We start from the raw sequence: 18,740 nt of genomic DNA on the forward strand, positions 1-18,740 counted from the left end.
GGTTTTCATCACTTCACTTCTCGGGATGGCAAATCTTCTCAGCTTTACTCAGATGGCTGAGTCAATTTGTTGGTCCTCGGCGCCTCTGCACACTGGCTTTCAGTGTAGTGTATCTGCTTTCTGGTTGGCGTCACATCACATGGGGAGCTCTGGGAGACAGGCTGAGCATCCTCCCATGGCATCTCAGGCTGGGACTGCAAGTGCCCCCACGCCCCTACCCAGAGGCCCTTCTCCCTACAGCTTCTTTTCCTGCAACTGCTGTGGCTTTGGCCATGGCCACTTCATAGGGACAGTGGCCCCTTTTGGGTGGGCGACCACATTATGAAACAAATCACCCACCACAGCACTTCTGCTGAGATTTATGCTGCCTGCCATTTGCAAGCCCTCCAACCCACTTCAACACCTGGAGGTGAGAGGGAGGAGAAGGTGAGAGAGGCCCAGGGAGAGGGGGCACAGGGGGTGGGCCCTTCCCAGCGCTGTGCTTCTTGGACTGTGGTGTACAGAGCGGGCCCTCCTCCTGTCAGCCCTAGGCTCCTGCATGGTTGGTATCCCTCTACTGCTGCCGCAGGTCACTCGGAACGGGCCCAGACCCTCTGCCTGAGTGGGGTGATGGCTTGAGGTTGGGGCCTCCCATGATCTCCCTCTGCCACTGGCTCCAAGATTGAGGCACCACATGCTGGGCATGTTGGCTGCTGACCACTCGTAGCTGTGTCCTGGTCTGGGAAGTCCCTTTAACCAACGGAAACTGCCTGGCCTAAAGCTACGTCCCACCCCAGGCTCAGCCCACGTTCAGTGGCTGACTGCAGAGAGGATATAGAGCCATGTGCCCTCTTGCCTGGATCTGGGACATCTGAAAGGCCACCCGTCCCTTGAGCTTTCCAGGCTGTGACCCTATCAGGGCAGCACACAGCTCAGCTTCTCCCTCTGCCCAGTCCTGCCCCTTCTCCCTGAGCTCTCCCCAGTAAACCTCCCACATGCACATTTGAGTGCTTCCTGGGAACCTGACCTATGACACTTTTGCTCCTCTGTCATTTCTTCAGCTATCTGTCCATATTTTTATAGTCATTTACTGAGCACTCACTAGGCGTCAATGTACTGGGGGTATCTCTGAAATCCTTCCCAGAGCTCTCTGTCTATGGCCTGTAAGACTTTCCTTCCTAGCAAGCACCATATTCCCATGTGGCAAAGACAGAAGCAGGCATCCCAGCCCCAGCCACCGGGGTTCCTGGGAGCAGTGGGCTGTTCTGAGTCCGACTCCCCACAGGGACACTGCAGGGCATGGGGCAGCTGCAGCATGGGGCCTGTCCCAACGTCAAGACCAGAAGTGGACCTTACCTCTTGTTGAGCACCATGTTCCCAAGCTTCAGGTCTCTGTGCACAATGTTTTTCTGGAAGACAACAGCACACGGTTTGTACCGGGAAGGTGAGGGGTGGTGTCGGGCCCTGCCTGTAAGATGTGGCTCTCCGGGTGTTTAGGAAGGCAGGAAAAAGCTCTGTGACATGTCTCCTTAGGCTCCACAGACAGACCAGGACCATTCTAAGGCCTCATCAGCCATGTGTACGAATATGTGAGCCCAGGCAATCTGCCTCACCAAGGGCAGTTTCCCAGCTCTTTGTCCCCTCAGGGCAGCAGCCAATAGGCAAAAGCAGTTCTTTTTCCACCTCCATCAAACATCCCATTGGAAAAAAACAAAAACAAAAAATGAAGCATCTGCCTGGATCTGGGGTCAGAGATGAACTCTCATGTCTCTGGTGACCAAGGACTGCAGGATCGGATTGCAGAAGCTGTGTGCCTGGAAGAGGCTCACCTAACCTGGACTTTGGGGTACCTGACACCCCAGTCCTAGGGAAAGCTCAGAGATGGGCTCTGGCCACCCACAGTGGATATTGCAGTCATCATTCAAGCCTGGACACTCAGTTTTAGCCTCTCAACTGACAAGGAATCACTGCGCTGGGTTCTGCTCGGCTGGCTGTCCGGGCGCCCCCCTCCCCCCCAGGAGCGTGGGCTGAGGTCTGCAGCACTGTGTCCGTATCACCTGGCCACTCTCCTTCGGGACACTTCCCGCTGCAAAGCACACCTGGCTGAGGGTGGGCCAGAGCTGCTTCTGCTTTCTGAGGCATGTGGGGCCCAGGACGCTCCCAGGCCAGGGAAGGAGGGGACGCAGAGGGCAGAGCCTGACCTGGTGCAGGGCTTCCACCACGCGCACCACGTCGTAGAAGATGACCACGGTCTCGCGCTCGCTGAGCCTCTTCTCCTTGATGACGTAGTGCTGCAGGTTGATCAGGTCGGCAGTCTTGTCGCTGAAGTCGTGGGCGCAGAGGCAGTCGAGGACGAGGCAGATGCGTTTCTTCATCTTTCTAACCATCCGGCTGGATTCTGTGTCCTCAACCATTTCACACGTGCGGTCCTGGGAGGCAAGGGGCACATGGGGCTCGCTGTGGGCCTCGCAGGGCCGGGCCAGGGCTCGGGGACTCTCTGGGGCCAGACAAACACAACAACGAGAGAGCCTGGAGCAAGCCTGCATGTGTGTGGGCGGAAGAGGCCTGAGGCCTGGGCAGCACGGACCGTGGGGCCAAGTGCCATGCCCGGCTTCCTGTGTGTGAGTGCCAGGCCCAGCCAGGGGCTGAGGTTGAAGTATAACAGCTCGGGTACAGGCTTCATGCGCTGATCCTCATGCGAAGGGTTCAGATAGGGGCTGGGCATTTAAAGCCAACGGACCCCCTGAGCCAGTGTCCAGGCAGTAAAGCCAGGGCCCTTGCATCCTCCCCGCCGGCGCTCCAGGGATTACAGTAATGACCACTGTACACTTCCTTCCAGTATCCAAAATGGTGGAAGTGAAGTGTTCTGTGTGTCCAAGATAACTGCTTTTCCACGGGAGCAGGACTCCTGGGCAGCCACGTGGCAGTGGCTAAGAGCACAGCTCCGGCGCCTGACAGCTGGGTTTCGGCCCAGTTCCACCTTGTCCTCGTCGTGGGACCTGGGGCAGTTCACCCAACCTAAGCCTCTGGTTCATCATCTGTGAATGGGAGCTAGCAACCCCTCCCTTGCAGGTTCCTGAGAGAATAAGAGCCCAGGCCGAGCGCTGGTCCTGCCCCAGCCAGGGCTCAGTAGGTGGGCACTGCTACCAACACTGCCGTTGGGAGTTCTGGACCCATTTCCTTGCTGAAAAGGTATTTCAAGTAAGACAAAAAGAGGTACAACACGGGGACCTTTATCGAACCAGCTTGAGGAGGCCCTTGGTGTCATCCCCAGCAGGCTGACGGTCGGTCTCCTCTGGGGAACTGAATACCCACATTTCTCCTTCAGAGCATATCGCCCCTCTTATTCTCTCTTCCCCAGAGGCCCCGCAGTGTCTGGCATATAGATCACGCTAGAAACACTACTCACCTAGGTTCTCTTCTCTAAACTTACACAAGCTGAGGCCCAGCTTTGGCAGCTCTCAGAAACAACGTACTGAGAAACCGCCATCACCCTCAGTTTGACTTCATATTTAAGGGAAACACTCTAATTTTCAGAGTTGTCTGATGATACTTTGGGTTGTCTCTAATTGCACACCTTAGAATAAAGACCTTGGTGTGATGTATATTTGCGGGTGGGAGGCATTTTTATTTATTTTATTTCAGGAATCAAGCTGACAAGTTTTTACTGCCTGAAATAACATGAGAGTGAACCAGGGCAGCTCGATGCTTTATACACTCTCGTTCATCTCCTCACCCACCTTACGAGGTGGGCATCATGATCGCTATCCACAGCTTACAGATGAGGAATCTGGGGCTTAGGGACCTGCAGTGACATGCCTGCGGTCACACAACCTAAATCCAGGACTGCTGGCTCCTTGACACCATGCTGCTTTTCAAGTACAGAGGTCAATTGAAGAGGGGGCCCTGGCCAGCACATCTGGCTGAGAGTCCTGCACAGGCTCTGCTGGGGGCCTGAGCAGGAGGCCTCCTGGGCATTTTGAACCTGCTTCTTCATTTCTGGAGACACAATTTCAGTTCTGCCCTGAGGAGGGCTCTTTTCAGGGTACAAGTTGCTAATTAGTAACTTTCCTAAGGGACCTGGAACATCAGAGCACAGGGGCTCAGGGACGCTTGCTGAGCAAACTGAGATGCCTGGGCAGACACAAGGACTGTTGGTACCAAAACAACTGGCCCCAAGTGCCCATGCTTCCTCATTGTCCTTCCTTCCACCCTGGCCTGGCTAATTCCTGACAGCACAGTAGAAAGAGCCCGTGTGTCTTTAAATGACTTCCTGCTTTCCTCTTTTCTCAGAAAAGCGGCTCTTCAAAGAAAGGCTGTAAGATGCAAACTGTGCATTCTTGTTAGGCTGTGGTCATCACAGCAGAGCACTGTAGCAGCTGGCCCGGCCCAGCCTGACCTCCAGTCCACCCAGCCCAGGAAGTCCCAACGCACCCAGCACGCAGGGATGCCAGGGGGTCTCATGGGTGAGCTGCCCACTGCTCAAAGTACAGGTGTGGACCCAGCAAGTACAGCCTGAGGTGAAGGGTCTGGGGGAGGAGGCAGCCACTCACCTGGAAGAGCCCATGGTGGTGGACCACACCGTCCTGTGTGTGGAGGAGGGACAGCAGAGAGTACTCGGTGTGTAACAGCATCTTGCCTTGCCTCTCCTCTTGGCTTTCAATTCCTTGGTCCCCCCTCTCTTCAAGGGTAAGGATCTTTAGGAAGGCACACATACATAAACAAAAAATAAATAATAACCCAAAAAAACCTTACTTTACAAATCAGAATGACCAGAACAGGAAAAGCAGGGGGTTAACGTCTACCATGCAACACCCACAGACACACTCACACATGCACATATGAAAGTTTTTCTTAATGTGACGGGAACGTAATTTATGCACAAAGCTCTTTAAATCAGTTGTTCAGAGCGAGGCTACGTGAACTTGATGCTTCTTAGGAAGAAATGGTGCCACTCTCGCTCACAAGTGATGTAGGTGCGACAGTGGAGAGCGGGAAGAGCTGGGCTGGCAGCACTGCCCCTGGGTCCCCAGCCCCCACCCACCCCCCCACCTCCGTGCCTCACTTACCTTCAGCTGATAGAAGTCATCTGTGCCATCTTTCCTCGCCAAACACTGCACAATGCTTGGCACCGGTGAGTTACCCAGACGGGGACCTATGGCAGAGAGTGGCTGGCTTACTGCTCAGCAGCGCTATCCTGGCACCATGGCATCACGTGGTCTTTTGGCTAGCTCTTCTCTTTAGGGGGGCACCACAGTTCACATCCACTGAACTCACCCCCAAAGACTCCTGGTGGAGAGTTCTCATGGGCTCCCCTCCAAAAACGGAGGGTTTGTTTGCATCTGCCTGAGGTACACCTGGCTTTTATAGACACATTTCTCAAAAACGGGGATTTCCAACAGTGGGTCAGGCTGGAATCTCTGAGGAGCATGTGTTAAAAAAGGAGCTCTCAGCTGGCCCCTCTGAATCAGCAAGTCCAGGGTGAGAACCAGGAAACTAGAGCTCTAACAGGTTCCCCTGGCAGTCTGATATGCCACCTGGCCCGGTCCAAGTGTTGGCTTTTGGGAACTTCTGTATTTCTGGAGATGTATGTTGCTAGTGGTCTTGTGACAGTGCCCTGCCTGAGCTTTCAGAGCATAAATCGAGTACTGTCACTGCACTGCTAAAAATCTTTAACAGTGATCAACTTACTATGCAATTGAAACCCCTTTTTTGGTCTCCAAAGTCTTGCATGATTTGGTTCCTGTCCATCTTTCTAACTGATGATGCTTCCCCACCCGCCTCACCACACTCCAGCTACACTGGCTTCTTAATGCCTAAGACAGTAAGCCCTTTCCTGCCTCTGGGCTTTTGCACTTGCGGTTCCTTCTGTCTAGAACACTTTCCCCTGCTTTTCACATGGCTGGCTTCTTCTTGTCCTTGGGTGTCAGCGCAAATGGCACTTCCTCATACAGAACCTTCCTGTCTCTAGGCCCGTCTTACTCTCTCTCACAACATCTTGTTTACTTCCTTCAAGGCACTTACTGCCCCCAGCGATGACCTTGTGCAATGTTTACTGTTTCTCTTTGCAGCTAGAATGCTACATTCTGTGAGGGCAGGAACTGGTCTGGCTCATGCACGGCTGCATCCCTAGTGAAGCACAGGCCTGGCCCGGAGGTGGCACCGGAACTACTTGCTGAATGACTGGAGTTGGAATGATCCTGTGCCCGTTAGCACAAGATGCTGGCCCCTAGCAAAGCTCACACACCGTCTCTGGCTGCGAGGACAGTCGGCCCTCAGAGCCCACCCCACCTGCAACCCCGAGCCTAAGCCATCTGGACTTGCTGGGCCTCTAGCATCACTCAGAAAGGCGCTGCTGCTCCTCGGGACCGGTGGGAACACCCAATTCGACAGGGTTTCTGGGACACTTCTAGAAGAAGTGTCAGGGGGCTATACCAAATGCTTTGTGAAATTAATTGTGCCCTCCAAGAATGGTCCAAGAAGTGCCTTGGATGATGGCCCTTGGATTCCAATGCAGCTTCCCATGGTGACATCATAGGACTCCCTGGAGGGAAGAGATAGTCTAGCTCTTAGCTAAGACTGACCCAAGGCTGATGTGGCTACAACAAAAATGACAGCTTTTGGTACAGAACGACCTAAGGCTCTGGACCTTCCACAGGCATAAACAGACTGCAGTTAAAGTGACGAAGCTGGGCCAGGCCGAGGATTGGTCAGGACCCCGCACGGGTGGGTATGACACTTCATTCTGCATGTTCGCAGGTCAGACTGTGCCCACCAGTGCGCCTGGCCCCTGACCCCCACACCCGCACACCCCCGGCAATCAGAGGCTTACCCAGGATGAATGGTCCAGCTCTCTTCGCATTATTTCCGGAAATCCCACTTCCTAGAGCCTTTGCCCTGGCCGACGTTTCCCCAGCTCCTCTGTCTGATGCTCTCCGCTTCATTCTCAGCTCTAGATAAGACAGAAAAGAGCCCTTCTCACTGAGCAAGTCAGTGAGTTTCCTTACGCTAACCCAGACTCCAAGTCTCGGGTTTGGGGATGCGTCACACAGCTGCTGCTGCTGTTCCCGCTGCCACTGCCACCTCCCCCTCCCAGAGGAGCACTGAAGGTTCCTGGTGACAAAGAGCCATGGCTCCTTTACTTGGGATTAGTTAGGAACTCAAGGTGGATGTAGCAGCATGTAATGGCTACAGAGGTGGGCAGCTTGCCACAAAGTGGTCAAATGCAGAGAGGATGACACTTTGTGGAGATGTGGGGTCCCTGAGGGGCCACCACAGAAGTAGGAGAGAGCCGGCCTGGAAGTGACTGTTCCCGAAGTGAGGCCTTTCCTCCACATACCCATAGCCAAGTGGCCTGAGGTGATTTCTGGGTCCCACTCTACCCTCAAAGATCTGATCTCTGGGGTGTGGGCCCCAGGAACTGGCACGATGTACATGAGGCCCAGGGGATTCTTATGCCCGTGAAGTGTGAGGGTGGCTGCCTGAGCGTCTCCTCTCTACAACTCTCGACTCTCAGGTCCTCTCAGATGGAAGAACACCCCGAAGTTGTCAGGGGGGGTTATTAACTTGTTTTCTCTTCCCTTTCCCTATTTTCAAAAATTTCTTTAATTACTTTTAAGAAAAATATACACTGTGCATTTAGGAGCCAGTTAAAGGACACCAGGGGGGGTCGCGAGCACTCAGGATTCACCTGGTACTCTCTATCTCCTCCAGGGTTAAAACAAAAGGTGGACACAGGAGCCAGATTCTAGGAGACATTAACCTCTAGACATGGATTTTTAAAAACAGAGTCACTCCTTCCAGCTCTCGGGAATGCCGTGTCCTGGAGGTGGGTGGGGGGACAGGTGTACGGAGATGAGGGCAGACAGTCACAGGAATGCTCAGGGAAGGCTGGCTGCCCATCCTGAGGGGACGTCCTGGCCCTGCATGGGGGAGGGGGTTCAGGGGAAACTTCCCTGAGGAGGTGATACTGGAATGGGCCAGGCAAGGGGGCCAGGCCGTTCCAGGCAGAAGGACCTGGGTGAGCAAATGTACGGAGGTAAGAAATGGCACCTAAGCAGCCAACTTCAAGCAGTTTGTGTTGCTGGAGTGCATAGTATGAAATGGAGTGGAGAGAGGTGACCCAGAGAAGGGGTAAGGACCAGATCTAGGGGACCTGATGGCCACATGAGGAGTGAAAACTTGACCCTTCCACAGAGGGCTGGGGAACACTGAGCCCTAAACTTCTAGTTTTTTTTCTTCATACAAAAGTAACTGGCATTCCCTGTGGAAGCATTAGAAACCACAGATATGCAAAAACAAGAAAATAGGTGCTCCTGTCTCACCACCCAGATGTGATCACTTGTAACATTCAAGCTGACTTTCTTGTCTGTGTGTTTGTATGTGTGTGTGCTTATACTTTTCATTATTACAAATACTTGGACCACTCTGTGATACCATTTTGTAAGCTTCCTTTTCTCCCACCTAAAATAAACTATGAGGGTGAATTTTATGGCATATGAAGTATACCTCAAAGCCTTAAAAAGAAACAAACAAAGCACCACTACCATCCCTGTATGACAATATTCTGTAGCATCACTGGAAATAGTTACAGTCTCCTTGGTAAGAATATATCATGATTTACTGGGCCACACCCCTATTCATGGAAATCTAGATTCTTTCCATCTTTTAGTATTTTTATTAACAATGACGTGCATATGCCTGGGCATACTCATCTCTCTTCCTTAGGGTAAATTCCAAGAAGTGGAATTGCAGCGTCATTTTTAAAGGTGTTTGACACACACTGCCAGGCTGCTCTCAGGGAGGCTGGGCCAATTTAGACCCCAGCAGAGGTGTGGGTGAGTAGGTCCCAGGACCTGCACCAGGAATATGCCCTTAATTTTAAAGACTGCCAAATTGATGGGCAATGAAAAGTACATCATTGCTTAAATTCATAATTCCTTAGTTATTTGCGAGATTGAACTTGTTTCACATCCTTACTGGCTGTATGTATTAGTTTTTTATGAATTTCCAGTTCATATTCTTTTTCCATGTTTCACTACTTTGTATGTGTCGGTCTTACTGATTTTTAGAAACTCTTTTATATTAAGGCTATAACTGACATAGAATGTGGTTTTCCTTAATCTTTTAACTTTTTCAAATAAAAAAAAAAAGGTTAAATGTTTATGTAATTAAATAGTTCTCTTTTCGTTTAGTTTGTTTTTGCTGTCATTCCTGGAAGGCTGGCCCCTACTCTGAGAACAGGTGCGTATGCACTCGTTAGGTTAATCTCCACGGTTTCCATTCTGGCCTTTATTATAAGCCCCAGGAGACTCCACGCAGTGAACTGGAAATTAGGAGAAGACAAGATGTACTTCTAGTCCGAGCCACCAGGCTTGCCTCCCATCAAGCCCCAGGATGAATGGTCAGGCCTCTGAGGAGCAGATCCATGACTTCACTCGGAGAGGAACTAGGCCCATGCAGCCCCCAGATGGAGCCGAAGCCATGGGTAGGCTCAGCCATGACTTCTGCGAAAGAAGCTCATGCCATAAGCAGATTCAAAGTCATTCACACAAAAGCAGGGAAGAATAAAATTGTTTCTAGAAAAATCTTAAAAAGCTGGGCACTAATGTGTCTGGCTAACTTCTGTGCATTCTTCTCAATTGAAATATCACGTCCTCAGAGAAGCCTTCCTTGGCGTCCTCAGCACCAGTGGGTCCCAGTTAGGCTTACTCGGTATCCTGTAATTTTCATCCACAGCAATTTCCGTATTTTTGTGATTATCTATTTACTGTTTGTGTGTTTATATCCTTAATATCCTTCCCTCACCACTAGACTAAAAATTCCACAATAAAAAACCAAAACCCCAGTGCACCCCCAGAGCCCGGCCCAGCAGACACTCTATGAATGGGGCTGGACGCCTTCCCACAGTTGGTGATGGTTTTTATCAGGTCGGCTGGCTCCATGCCATTCTGGCCCTCCTTCCCTGGAGACCACTGAGGAGGCCTCATCGTATCTGTGCAGACACAGCCCAGGTGCCCACACACACGCGTGGTCTAGACAACAGTTTGCTGGGAGCAGCTGCAGCACAGTGAGTGGGCTCACCCTGACCCCGCCCACCCCACTCAAGATGCAGCTCGAGCAAATGGCACGGGAACTGCTCCAAAATGTAGGCAGACAGAAGGACGGGAGCAGACGGGCAGGGAGAGGGAAAAGATGCTGCTGGTAGGGGGAGTGGTAGCAAGGCTGCTTGCCTTCCTGAATATTCCTTCATGCCACCCAGAGCTGGTGGAAGCAAAGGAAGCAGGACGAGGAGGCAGGCCCGGAAAAGCAGAAGTCGCTGCTGCAGGCTCACTAGTGAGGGGAGCAAAGACCCCTGGGGACGGACCCTCCTGTTCCCTGCTCCCCTGCTGAAGCACAGGAAGGATGTGCCCCACTTTCAAATCCTCCTCATGTGTCCCCCTCCAGAGACACACCTGCAAATGGTCCACAAATGCGCCCATAGGTGAGGCCACTTAGAGAGATCCTGGCTTTACAGTAAGATCGATGCTGTGGAAGCTCTAGCTACCCTGGTCTGAGAAGGACTTAGGGCCAGGCCCCTCCAGAGATACTGGTCCTCAGGCTGGGGTGAAGGCCCCTGGCCCAGCCTGCCTAAGAGGCAGCCATTTGCTGGTGTTTCCTGGGCCCAGTGCTCAGCTCCCCAGGAACTCAGCAATCCTGGTTTAGGATTTAAATCCGGAGCTTTAAATCTCTCAACTATTCTGTGTGCTATCCCAAGTCAGCGATGGTTCCCTTAGAATCTGGGTTCAACAGGAAGCTTAGTGAGGCAACAGTAGGGGTGAGGGGTGGAGGCCAGGAGGGAGGCACTGAAAGAGAACCCAGCCTGGAAGCCCTGCCTCCTACAGGCTGCACTCCTCATCCTGAAAGCAGGGGTCCCACTGGATTGGCCCAGCCTAGGCAGCCAGTGTGGGCCTCAGCATGAGAGGCCCTCGGCTCCCCACAGCCACCATGGCTTGCCCAGAGGAGAGGCCTGCCATACTGTCAATTTGGGGGTGGCGTCGTGTCATGCGGGGTCTCTGGTCCTGCTCCCCGCACAAGAACGCAGGATATGGTGAGGCCAAAAAGGAACACCAACGGAGCCATGGATGGGGGTTCACACCACTATAGTCTCGCTGGCGGCTGGGTTGGAGCCACAGGAAGCAGGAGCCACACAACGCACAATCCGCCATCCGCTTCTCTGCCGACCAACCGACCAACCAACCAACCAACCAACCACCCACCCACCCACCCACCCACCCCAACGCCAGCGTAGCCACGGCAGTTGTAACAGCTGATGGCCACCCAGCCACAGCAGATGGCCATCTAATAACCGAGCCACCACCTTTCCACGTGAGGCCGAGAGCCTGGAAATCACTCTCTGGGACTCTGTCCCCACAGTCATGTCCCCTCAAAGCTGCTGGGCCATGTGAGGCCATCTCCCCCATAAAGCAATGAAGTCTGGGCCATTAGCCACACACGAGCCTAAGGCCCTTGATGCCAAATCGAGGAGCACAGCGTGACAGAGTAGTACTGGATAGCTGGGCAGGGTAGAGCCGGGCAAGGCACCTATGGCAGGGCACAGTTCAAAATGGTGGACACACCACCAACTCCAAAGGGAGGTGAGCCGCAAAGAGATGGTCTTGAGGCCTCCCCAGCTCAGTGTGTCCTCTGCTCCGCCCAACCACAAAGGAGCTGAAGCTGCCCAAGGCATGGAGGGGCCCATCACTCACACAAGAAGCACCCCCACAGACCCCCACACAGGTGCGCAGGTGCATGGCCTCCAGCAGCCGACTCAAACCGTGCACAGAGCCAGAGAGTGACCCCAACCCCACAAGCAGGAGGGGCAGCTGTGGGGCCGCCCACATGAGCAGCAAGTTCTGCCCTCAGCTTCATCCTAGGCTTCTTGCTCTGGGGTCCTGGAGAGATGGGCGACCTTGCAAACCAAACCAGGGAAGGCAGAGTACAAGGCCAGTCCCTGCGAGGAGCAAACAGCAGACTGACCCAGTGCAGCACTTGCTGTGCGTGCATGTGTGACAGCAGCAGCTGGTAGCCACGATTTGTCAGCAGCTTCTTTCTGTGCTCCTGTTAAGAGCCAAAGGACTATGTCTACACTGCTGGATCAGGCTGAGCCGAAGGCATCAATATTCAAGCTGTGCCTGTCAGCAGCCCCTACGTCCCCCCCACCCACCTATGTTTCCTGGCTCTGTCAAAATAAACCAGAACAAACAAATAAGCAGAAAGTTCCTGAGCTGTGCAGGCTTCTGGACTTCACCTGTGGTGGTGTCTCATGAAGGCAGAGCCCTACACCTCTGTGAGCTCCTGGCACCTGGAAGTGAGCACAGAGCTCCCACCCATCCCTGGCCTCAATCTTATTTGCCACATGTTATGGGACTGTGTGCCAGACCTGCAGCAGATCCCAGGAGGGAGGCGGAAAGAGTCTCTGCCCACAGGACATTAACACAGGAGAGTAACGTGTCTTGGTCTTTTTCCTGTCATAACAAAGAGAAACATTTGTATAGCACTTGGGGTTGCAAGGACTGGGGGCCCTTCGGCTGAAGGGATCACCATTTTGATCTACATAACGCACACTGGCTGGGAACCTCTGAGTGAGCCAAACCTGGATTCAAAGCCTGGCACCATCAGTTAGTAGTGATGGGATCTTGGACAAGTTACTTATTCTGTATCTGCAAAGTGGTGCACAGTACCTCTACCCTCCAAGGTTGGTCTAAGGACAGAGTGAGACAGCCCACACAACAGGCCCAGCGGAGTACCTACTGGCACAGTGTAAGCATTTGATGAATTGTGCTGTTAGCTTAGACACAGTAACTTTGGATTTCTTCTGCCCAAGGAGAAAGGGACAGTTAGGCACTGAATTAGGGAGGTGGAGAGCAGGAGGGCAACTAGATTAAAGGCTTAAGACACCTTGAACCTGCTTTCTGCTCGCCTGAGACTACAGGCCAGGTGGCCTGATGGCCAGCCTGAGTGACATGCTCAACTTGGTGTGGGGAGGACAGGAGGCCTGGGGGTGCGCTGAGCTGCTGAGGAGCAGACGGTTGTAGTGCCAGGTGCACGTTCTGCAGCAGCGGGCGTACAGCTCTTACGGGCCCAGGGCAGTGAGTGCCTACTCTTGGGCAGAGGCACACAGCATGTCATCCTCTGGTTTTGTTCACTGCTTTGGGGGGAAGCAGGGGCTGGAGCACCCGCTGGCCATTATCACCTCGGGCACAGGGAGGGACCATCCACAGCATGAGGAGGTCACCCCAAATGGGTCCACTTGATGGAATTAAGACCTAGTGCCTCCACTCCAAGCTCTCCAGGAGCAGGATTGGGGGAGGCGGACAGAGCACATATGCTGGGCTGTAAAACTACCCCTTTTACTATCGAAGGACATAACTTCTGGGTATGTGCATTTGTCAAAATGAGTGAATTGTACAGTAAAGATCTGTGAAATTCAATGTGTGTAAATATACCTCAATTTAAAAAAATAAAAAAAGCTGCAACTTTAACCAAATGGTCAAAGACAGTATTGCCAATAACAGAATAAACTGACACCCTGTTTCCCCGAAAATAAGACTTGGCTGGACAATCAGCTCTAATGTGTCTTGTGGAGCAAAAATTAATATAAGACCTGATCTTATACAATATATTATTAATTTATGCTCCAAAAGACGCATTAGAGCTGATTGTCCGGCCAGGTCTTATTTTCCGGGAAACACGGCATCACATTACTCCTGCTGTGATGCACTTATAAGGCTATGACAACACTTACATTAATTTTTTTTTTTTTTTTTTTTTTTTACCAAAAATGCATAAACTGGATCTGATCATGAGTCAAACCCACCCTGAGGGACATTGAACAAAACAGGCCTGTAGGCTTCAAACACACTAGTGTCAGGTAGTTAAAAAAAGGCTGAAGAACTATTCTAGATTAAAGGAGGCCAAAGACATATGACAAGTAAATGCGATAAGTGGTCCTGTGGGGAAAAGTTATAAAGAACATGACTAGGCAATTGGCAAAATCTGAACACGAACTGTATATTAGATAACAGCCTTGTATCAATGTTAAATTTCCTGAGTTTGAATATTGCACTGTGGAATAATACAGGATATAGGAGAATGTCTTTGCTCTTAGGTGACAGATGCTAAAGTGCTGGGGGATGACGGGTCACAATGTCTGTAACTTACTCTCAGGTGCCCCGAGATGGGGGAGAACAGGCGACCTGCTGGAATGAATAGCTCCCCAGACTCTGGAGGAATCTGCTGTCCAGAATCACAGGTGCACAAGGGATTTCTGGGGGAGAAAGGGGAGGGGGTACACAGCCCACAGTGGCAAAACTTGGAATCTCATACTTGTTGGGCAGAGCCAGCTTGGCATGATTGCCCCTTCCTTCCCCACCCCAAACACTGCTAAAGGAATGGGGTAAAAAAATGAGGTCTTTGTGTAATCTCCAGGTCTGCCACCTGGTGGCGTCTTTCTGCAGCACACCTTCAAAGGGTTTCTCTTGGCACCAGGTTCAGGAGGGTGAGGCACTGCTCTCCATGAGGCTGATCAGGAAGGATGCTGGGGCGACTCCATCAGAACACTCCACCTCAGTCACCTGTGTAATTGGGGCTGGACAGGTTCCAGCAGGCTGCACTTGCTCCTCTGCTTGGGGACCTGGGCCTGCAGTATCTGTCTGTCTCTGCTATGGGGGTCCTCCAATGCTCCCACGGTCTTCAGGAAGAAACAAACTCCTCAGTGAACCTGGCCAGACCCAAGCCACCTCTCCAGCCGCGCTGCCCTTACATGCCCCCTAAATCCAGCCATACCAAATGACTCACAATTCCCTGAGTGTGTCATGAACACCCTTGCCCTGCCCTCCTCTCTCTGGCTGGCTCGTCCTTCTCCCTTGGTCCTCACTGATGTCACCTTCTGCAGCAAGTCCTCTGCTCCTCCAGTTCCCAGAGCACCTGAGCACACCTGTCCTCTCCTGCTGTGCTGTAACCATTGGTTTATGTGTCTGACTCCCCTTAACCCCAGGCCCCAGGCTGTGAGCTCCCCTGAGGGAGCAACCCCAATTTACTTTGGCTCCCCTGCACTCCACCTGGTGCCTAGCAATCTGCTGAATGAGAAAACAGAATGTGTAGAACTGTGTGTGTGCACCCAGAAGGCACCAAAACCCATCCTGGGCAGGGGACAGAGGTCCTGATCACCCAGCCAGAGGCCAGGGTTGGAGTGGGACCCAGAAGGAAGCACCATGGTCTACCAGCTCATGGCAGGGGACAGAACCCAGGATGAGAGAGACAGGGGGTCACAGTGTAGGTAACTGGGCTGCAGTGGTGCTGGGAAGTTTGTCCAGGAAAAGCCCCGTGTCAGAAACGCCTGGATGCCTGAGGCCTGCATTCTAGGCAGCTGATCGCCAGAGGCTGTGCTTAGACAGTGCCTGCTGCTGGAGAGCAGCCCCCACTGAGGAAATAGACCCATTCACAGCATGCCTACAGCTTGGGCGCAGCCCCTCACAGGTGGAGAGACAGACCAGCCCCCGCTTTGCTAAGTCCAGCGAAAAGATCTGCTTTCCTGCAGCAAGACGTGGGAGCGTGGGAGTGAAAGCCTGGCCTGGCCCCTCACATCAGTGACAGGTCCTCCTGTCCACTCAGGTGTGTAGTGTGAAGGTCCTCCTGCTGGTCAGGAAAATTCCTACCACTCTTGCTTCCCCCAGAAAAGAGAACTTCTGGCCCAGGCATGTATTTAGCTGACTGACTACACCTGGAATGAAATGACAAGACCTGTGGTGAGCAGCGTGAAATCTGAATACTAAGATGATCTATGGCCCATGCCTTACAGACACCCCTCAGAAACTGCCAGAGCCCCTTTCTAGTGGTGAATTTCGGACTCAGAACCCACTAGGAGGCCCACACCCTCACATTCACTTTTGTACAGCACTTTATAGCTTACAAAGCACTTCTGAAACATGCGATTGTAACTGGTCACCCCCTGGCTCCAGGATACAACATTCTCTAGGAAAAGAAATTGAGGCTCAGAAATACTGAGAGACTGGCCTAAAGTCTCCTGGCGTTCACCTACGTGAACACAGGTTTTCCAATTCTGAATCCCACATTCTTTGTACTTGACCACACTGCTTCCTCAGCTGCTCCTTCTCTATCTGATGTTGGCTGTGGTTCTTGGAATGCCAATCACAGCAAGGACAGTACCATCTGGAGCTCCTTATAAGCAATCATTCTCCTGCTCAGGGAGCTGCCAAGCCAGAAAGCTGCAGGTGAGCAGCAAGAGAGGGGCTGTGCTTCTCCCTGGAGAAGGAGGCATTTCAGGCCCCTTGAGCTGGGTCTCTATGGAGAAAAGGGCTGAGTCTGAGGAGGGTTACTGGGACATCCTCCCCTCAACCAACAAGGCAGGGTCCCCACGCCTCCCTGACCCAAACACTCTGGGAGCCACCCCCACTGCACCTCAATACTAATATGTCAGTGCTTCTAACAGTGCCACCAACTTTCCTATAGGCCTATTCTCCAGCTACAAAGTCAACCCAAGGAACCAACAGGAATTTGCAGCCCATGGAACCAAGCATTTCAAACCATGGACCAGTTATTCAAATGTCAGTTGGGAGATCAAGATGGATTTTGGGGTCAGGTAGGCCCAGGTTCAAATTCCAACTTCCCTCACTCACTTGCTTTGTGACCCTGAACTAGTCACCTACCCTCTGAGAGTCACCTACACTTTGTGGACCTCAGTTTCCTCATCTGTAAAAGTGGGATGATTGAAGGATCAGACATGATGTTGTGGCTGGTGGTGTCGTAGGGTCTTTGCTGAATGAAGGGTGAGTGTTCCCTGCTCTGTGCTGACTGAGGTAAGCCTCCTGGTGACACGTCTCTCCAGGCGAATACCTCCTATCATTTGATGGGCACCTAACCTACTGCTTGGCAGGAACTGTTCTTAGTGTCTCCTCGATTTTCTTAATTCTCACGACTTCATAATTGAAAGATTTCCCCCTTTTACTGCTGACAAACCAAAGCCTAGAGACCCTGGCCCAGCTCACTGGCTTGGAGGCGGCTGCCTGCGGCCTGCTCCCTTCTACTCCCGCTAGCTGGATGTGAGGGGGCTGTTTGAGGGCTTTTCCTTTGAGTTTGAATGACAGCCATCTTTGAAGCAAGGATAACCCTTCTCCCTGGCAGCCTGAAGGCTATAAGCAGTCTCCCCAGGAAGCCATTTGCTTCTGTGCTCAGGATGGATGCTGGGGGGATGGGGAGGCGGATTAGTAATCCCTGGTTTCAGCCAGGACTCCCTGATGACAAAGATTCATGCCTGTGCTGTCATCTTCACTGTTCCAAACAGCATGATGATTTTGTTCCTTTTTAAAATGCAGGATATGTATAGCTCCAATTTGTCAAGAATACATAACATCACATCATTCTCTAAACGCTGTGCTTCACTGCCTCGGGGATAATAACCAGTGAGCTGCTGCTTCTAACCAGAGCTCTCTTGTTGCACAGGGTGAACCCCACCCCCTGAAGCCTGCTCTGCTCTCGGGCATGTGGGAGAGTACCTGCCGCAGCCAGAGAGGAAGTGACTCAGCCCAGTGGGAACTGGGAGGGGCGGTCAGAAAGGGCCCTGTGCCCAGCCTGCTTTCCCTCAGCACATCCCCACAGACCGTCCTCTGCCGCTGCCTTTCTTCACAGGACTGTGACCGGCTGAGGACAGCAGGCGTGGGGGCCAGCAGTGGCCTGAAAACCCCACTGCTCACAGGAAGCCCGGTGCCTGCAGCTCGGGGTCCATCTCCAGTGTCTTCCAGCAGGCAAGATCACACACACAAGGAGATTATGTCATCAGTGATGTCCTTGTTCGTCCCATTGTCCTGAACGAGTCCCCACTGGGCTCTTTCGTGGCCTCCAGGAAGGCTGGAGGGACAGATGGAGGTGAAAGGCCCCTGGCCAAGAGGATGTGTCTCAGAGTGACTGGGAGAAAAGGCGCCAAGGCTGTGCACACAGAGGTGGACGTGTAGGCCCCTCTGGGGAAAAGAGAAATGGCCCAAGAAAACAGCCTGTGCAGACAGGTCAAAGGGCTTCACCAGCAGCCACTCTGCGAGCCACCAGAACAGCATCCAGGGCGGCCTCACCAGCCCTGCCACCAGCTCACCCCTCCCAAGGGCCTCCGGAAGCAGCTGATGTGACAACAAATAATCCGTCACTATGTGTGGGTGTCGAAGGAGGAAGGGACAGACTTACTAGCTCTTTCTCAGGCTGTGCTGCCCTGGTATCTTCCATCCAGAGAAGCAGCATGGGGAAGCAGCCAAGCACACTGGCTTGGGAGACCAGGCCCCTTGGTTCTGTGAGGGGCCTTCTGCCATGCGCAGTGACAGCAGACCTGTCACTGACAGCCCTCCCCTTCATGCCAGCCTCCCTACGACTAGGGGGACCCTGGCATGAACATGTGATAGGGGCCCCTCAGCTCAAACCATCAGTTATTGCTTTGTGTAGTGACAGCCCAGGTGCAAGGCCTGCCACAGGATCCCACGTGGACTCCAGGTTCTTGTCACTCAGTGGCCCAAATCAGGCAAACGGAAAGCATCAAGCGACTGAAGGGCTGGCCGAGTCTGAGAGCCACCTTTGTGTCCACTGTGTGCTGTGGACTCGTTTCTCTGCTCCTCAGTCTCCCACCAGAGGACAGCGCTGCCCTGCGCAGCGTCCCCTGAGGACTTCCGGGAGCCCAAGCGTGGGAGGCACTAGACAAATGCTAAGTTTCTTTCTATCCC

At 52.8% G+C, this 18,740-nt stretch overlaps 1 protein-coding gene across 2 annotated transcripts in view; it reads right to left on the reverse strand.

The window, feature by feature from the left end:
* Window positions 1–18,740, reverse strand: part of STK40 (serine/threonine kinase 40) — a 38,632-nt gene that overhangs the window by 12,299 nt on the left and 7,593 nt on the right. For both annotated transcript variants that reach the window (XM_074334403.1, XM_074334405.1), the window contains 5 exons: window positions 6,812–6,931; window positions 5,049–5,134; window positions 4,533–4,676; window positions 2,181–2,408; window positions 1,336–1,388 (listed from right to left, as the gene is read on the reverse strand). In XM_074334403.1, coding sequence (XP_074190504.1) covers window positions 1,336–1,388; window positions 2,181–2,408; window positions 4,533–4,676; window positions 5,049–5,134; window positions 6,812–6,923 — 623 coding nt within the window. In that variant the 5' untranslated portion in view covers window positions 6,924–6,931. The remainder of the gene's footprint in view (window positions 1–1,335; window positions 1,389–2,180; window positions 2,409–4,532; window positions 4,677–5,048; window positions 5,135–6,811; window positions 6,932–18,740) is intronic.

Source organism: Rhinolophus sinicus, linkage group LG06, assembly GCF_036562045.2.
Source record: "Rhinolophus sinicus isolate RSC01 linkage group LG06, ASM3656204v1, whole genome shotgun sequence".
Classification (NCBI taxonomy): Eukaryota; Metazoa; Chordata; class Mammalia; order Chiroptera; family Rhinolophidae; genus Rhinolophus; species Rhinolophus sinicus.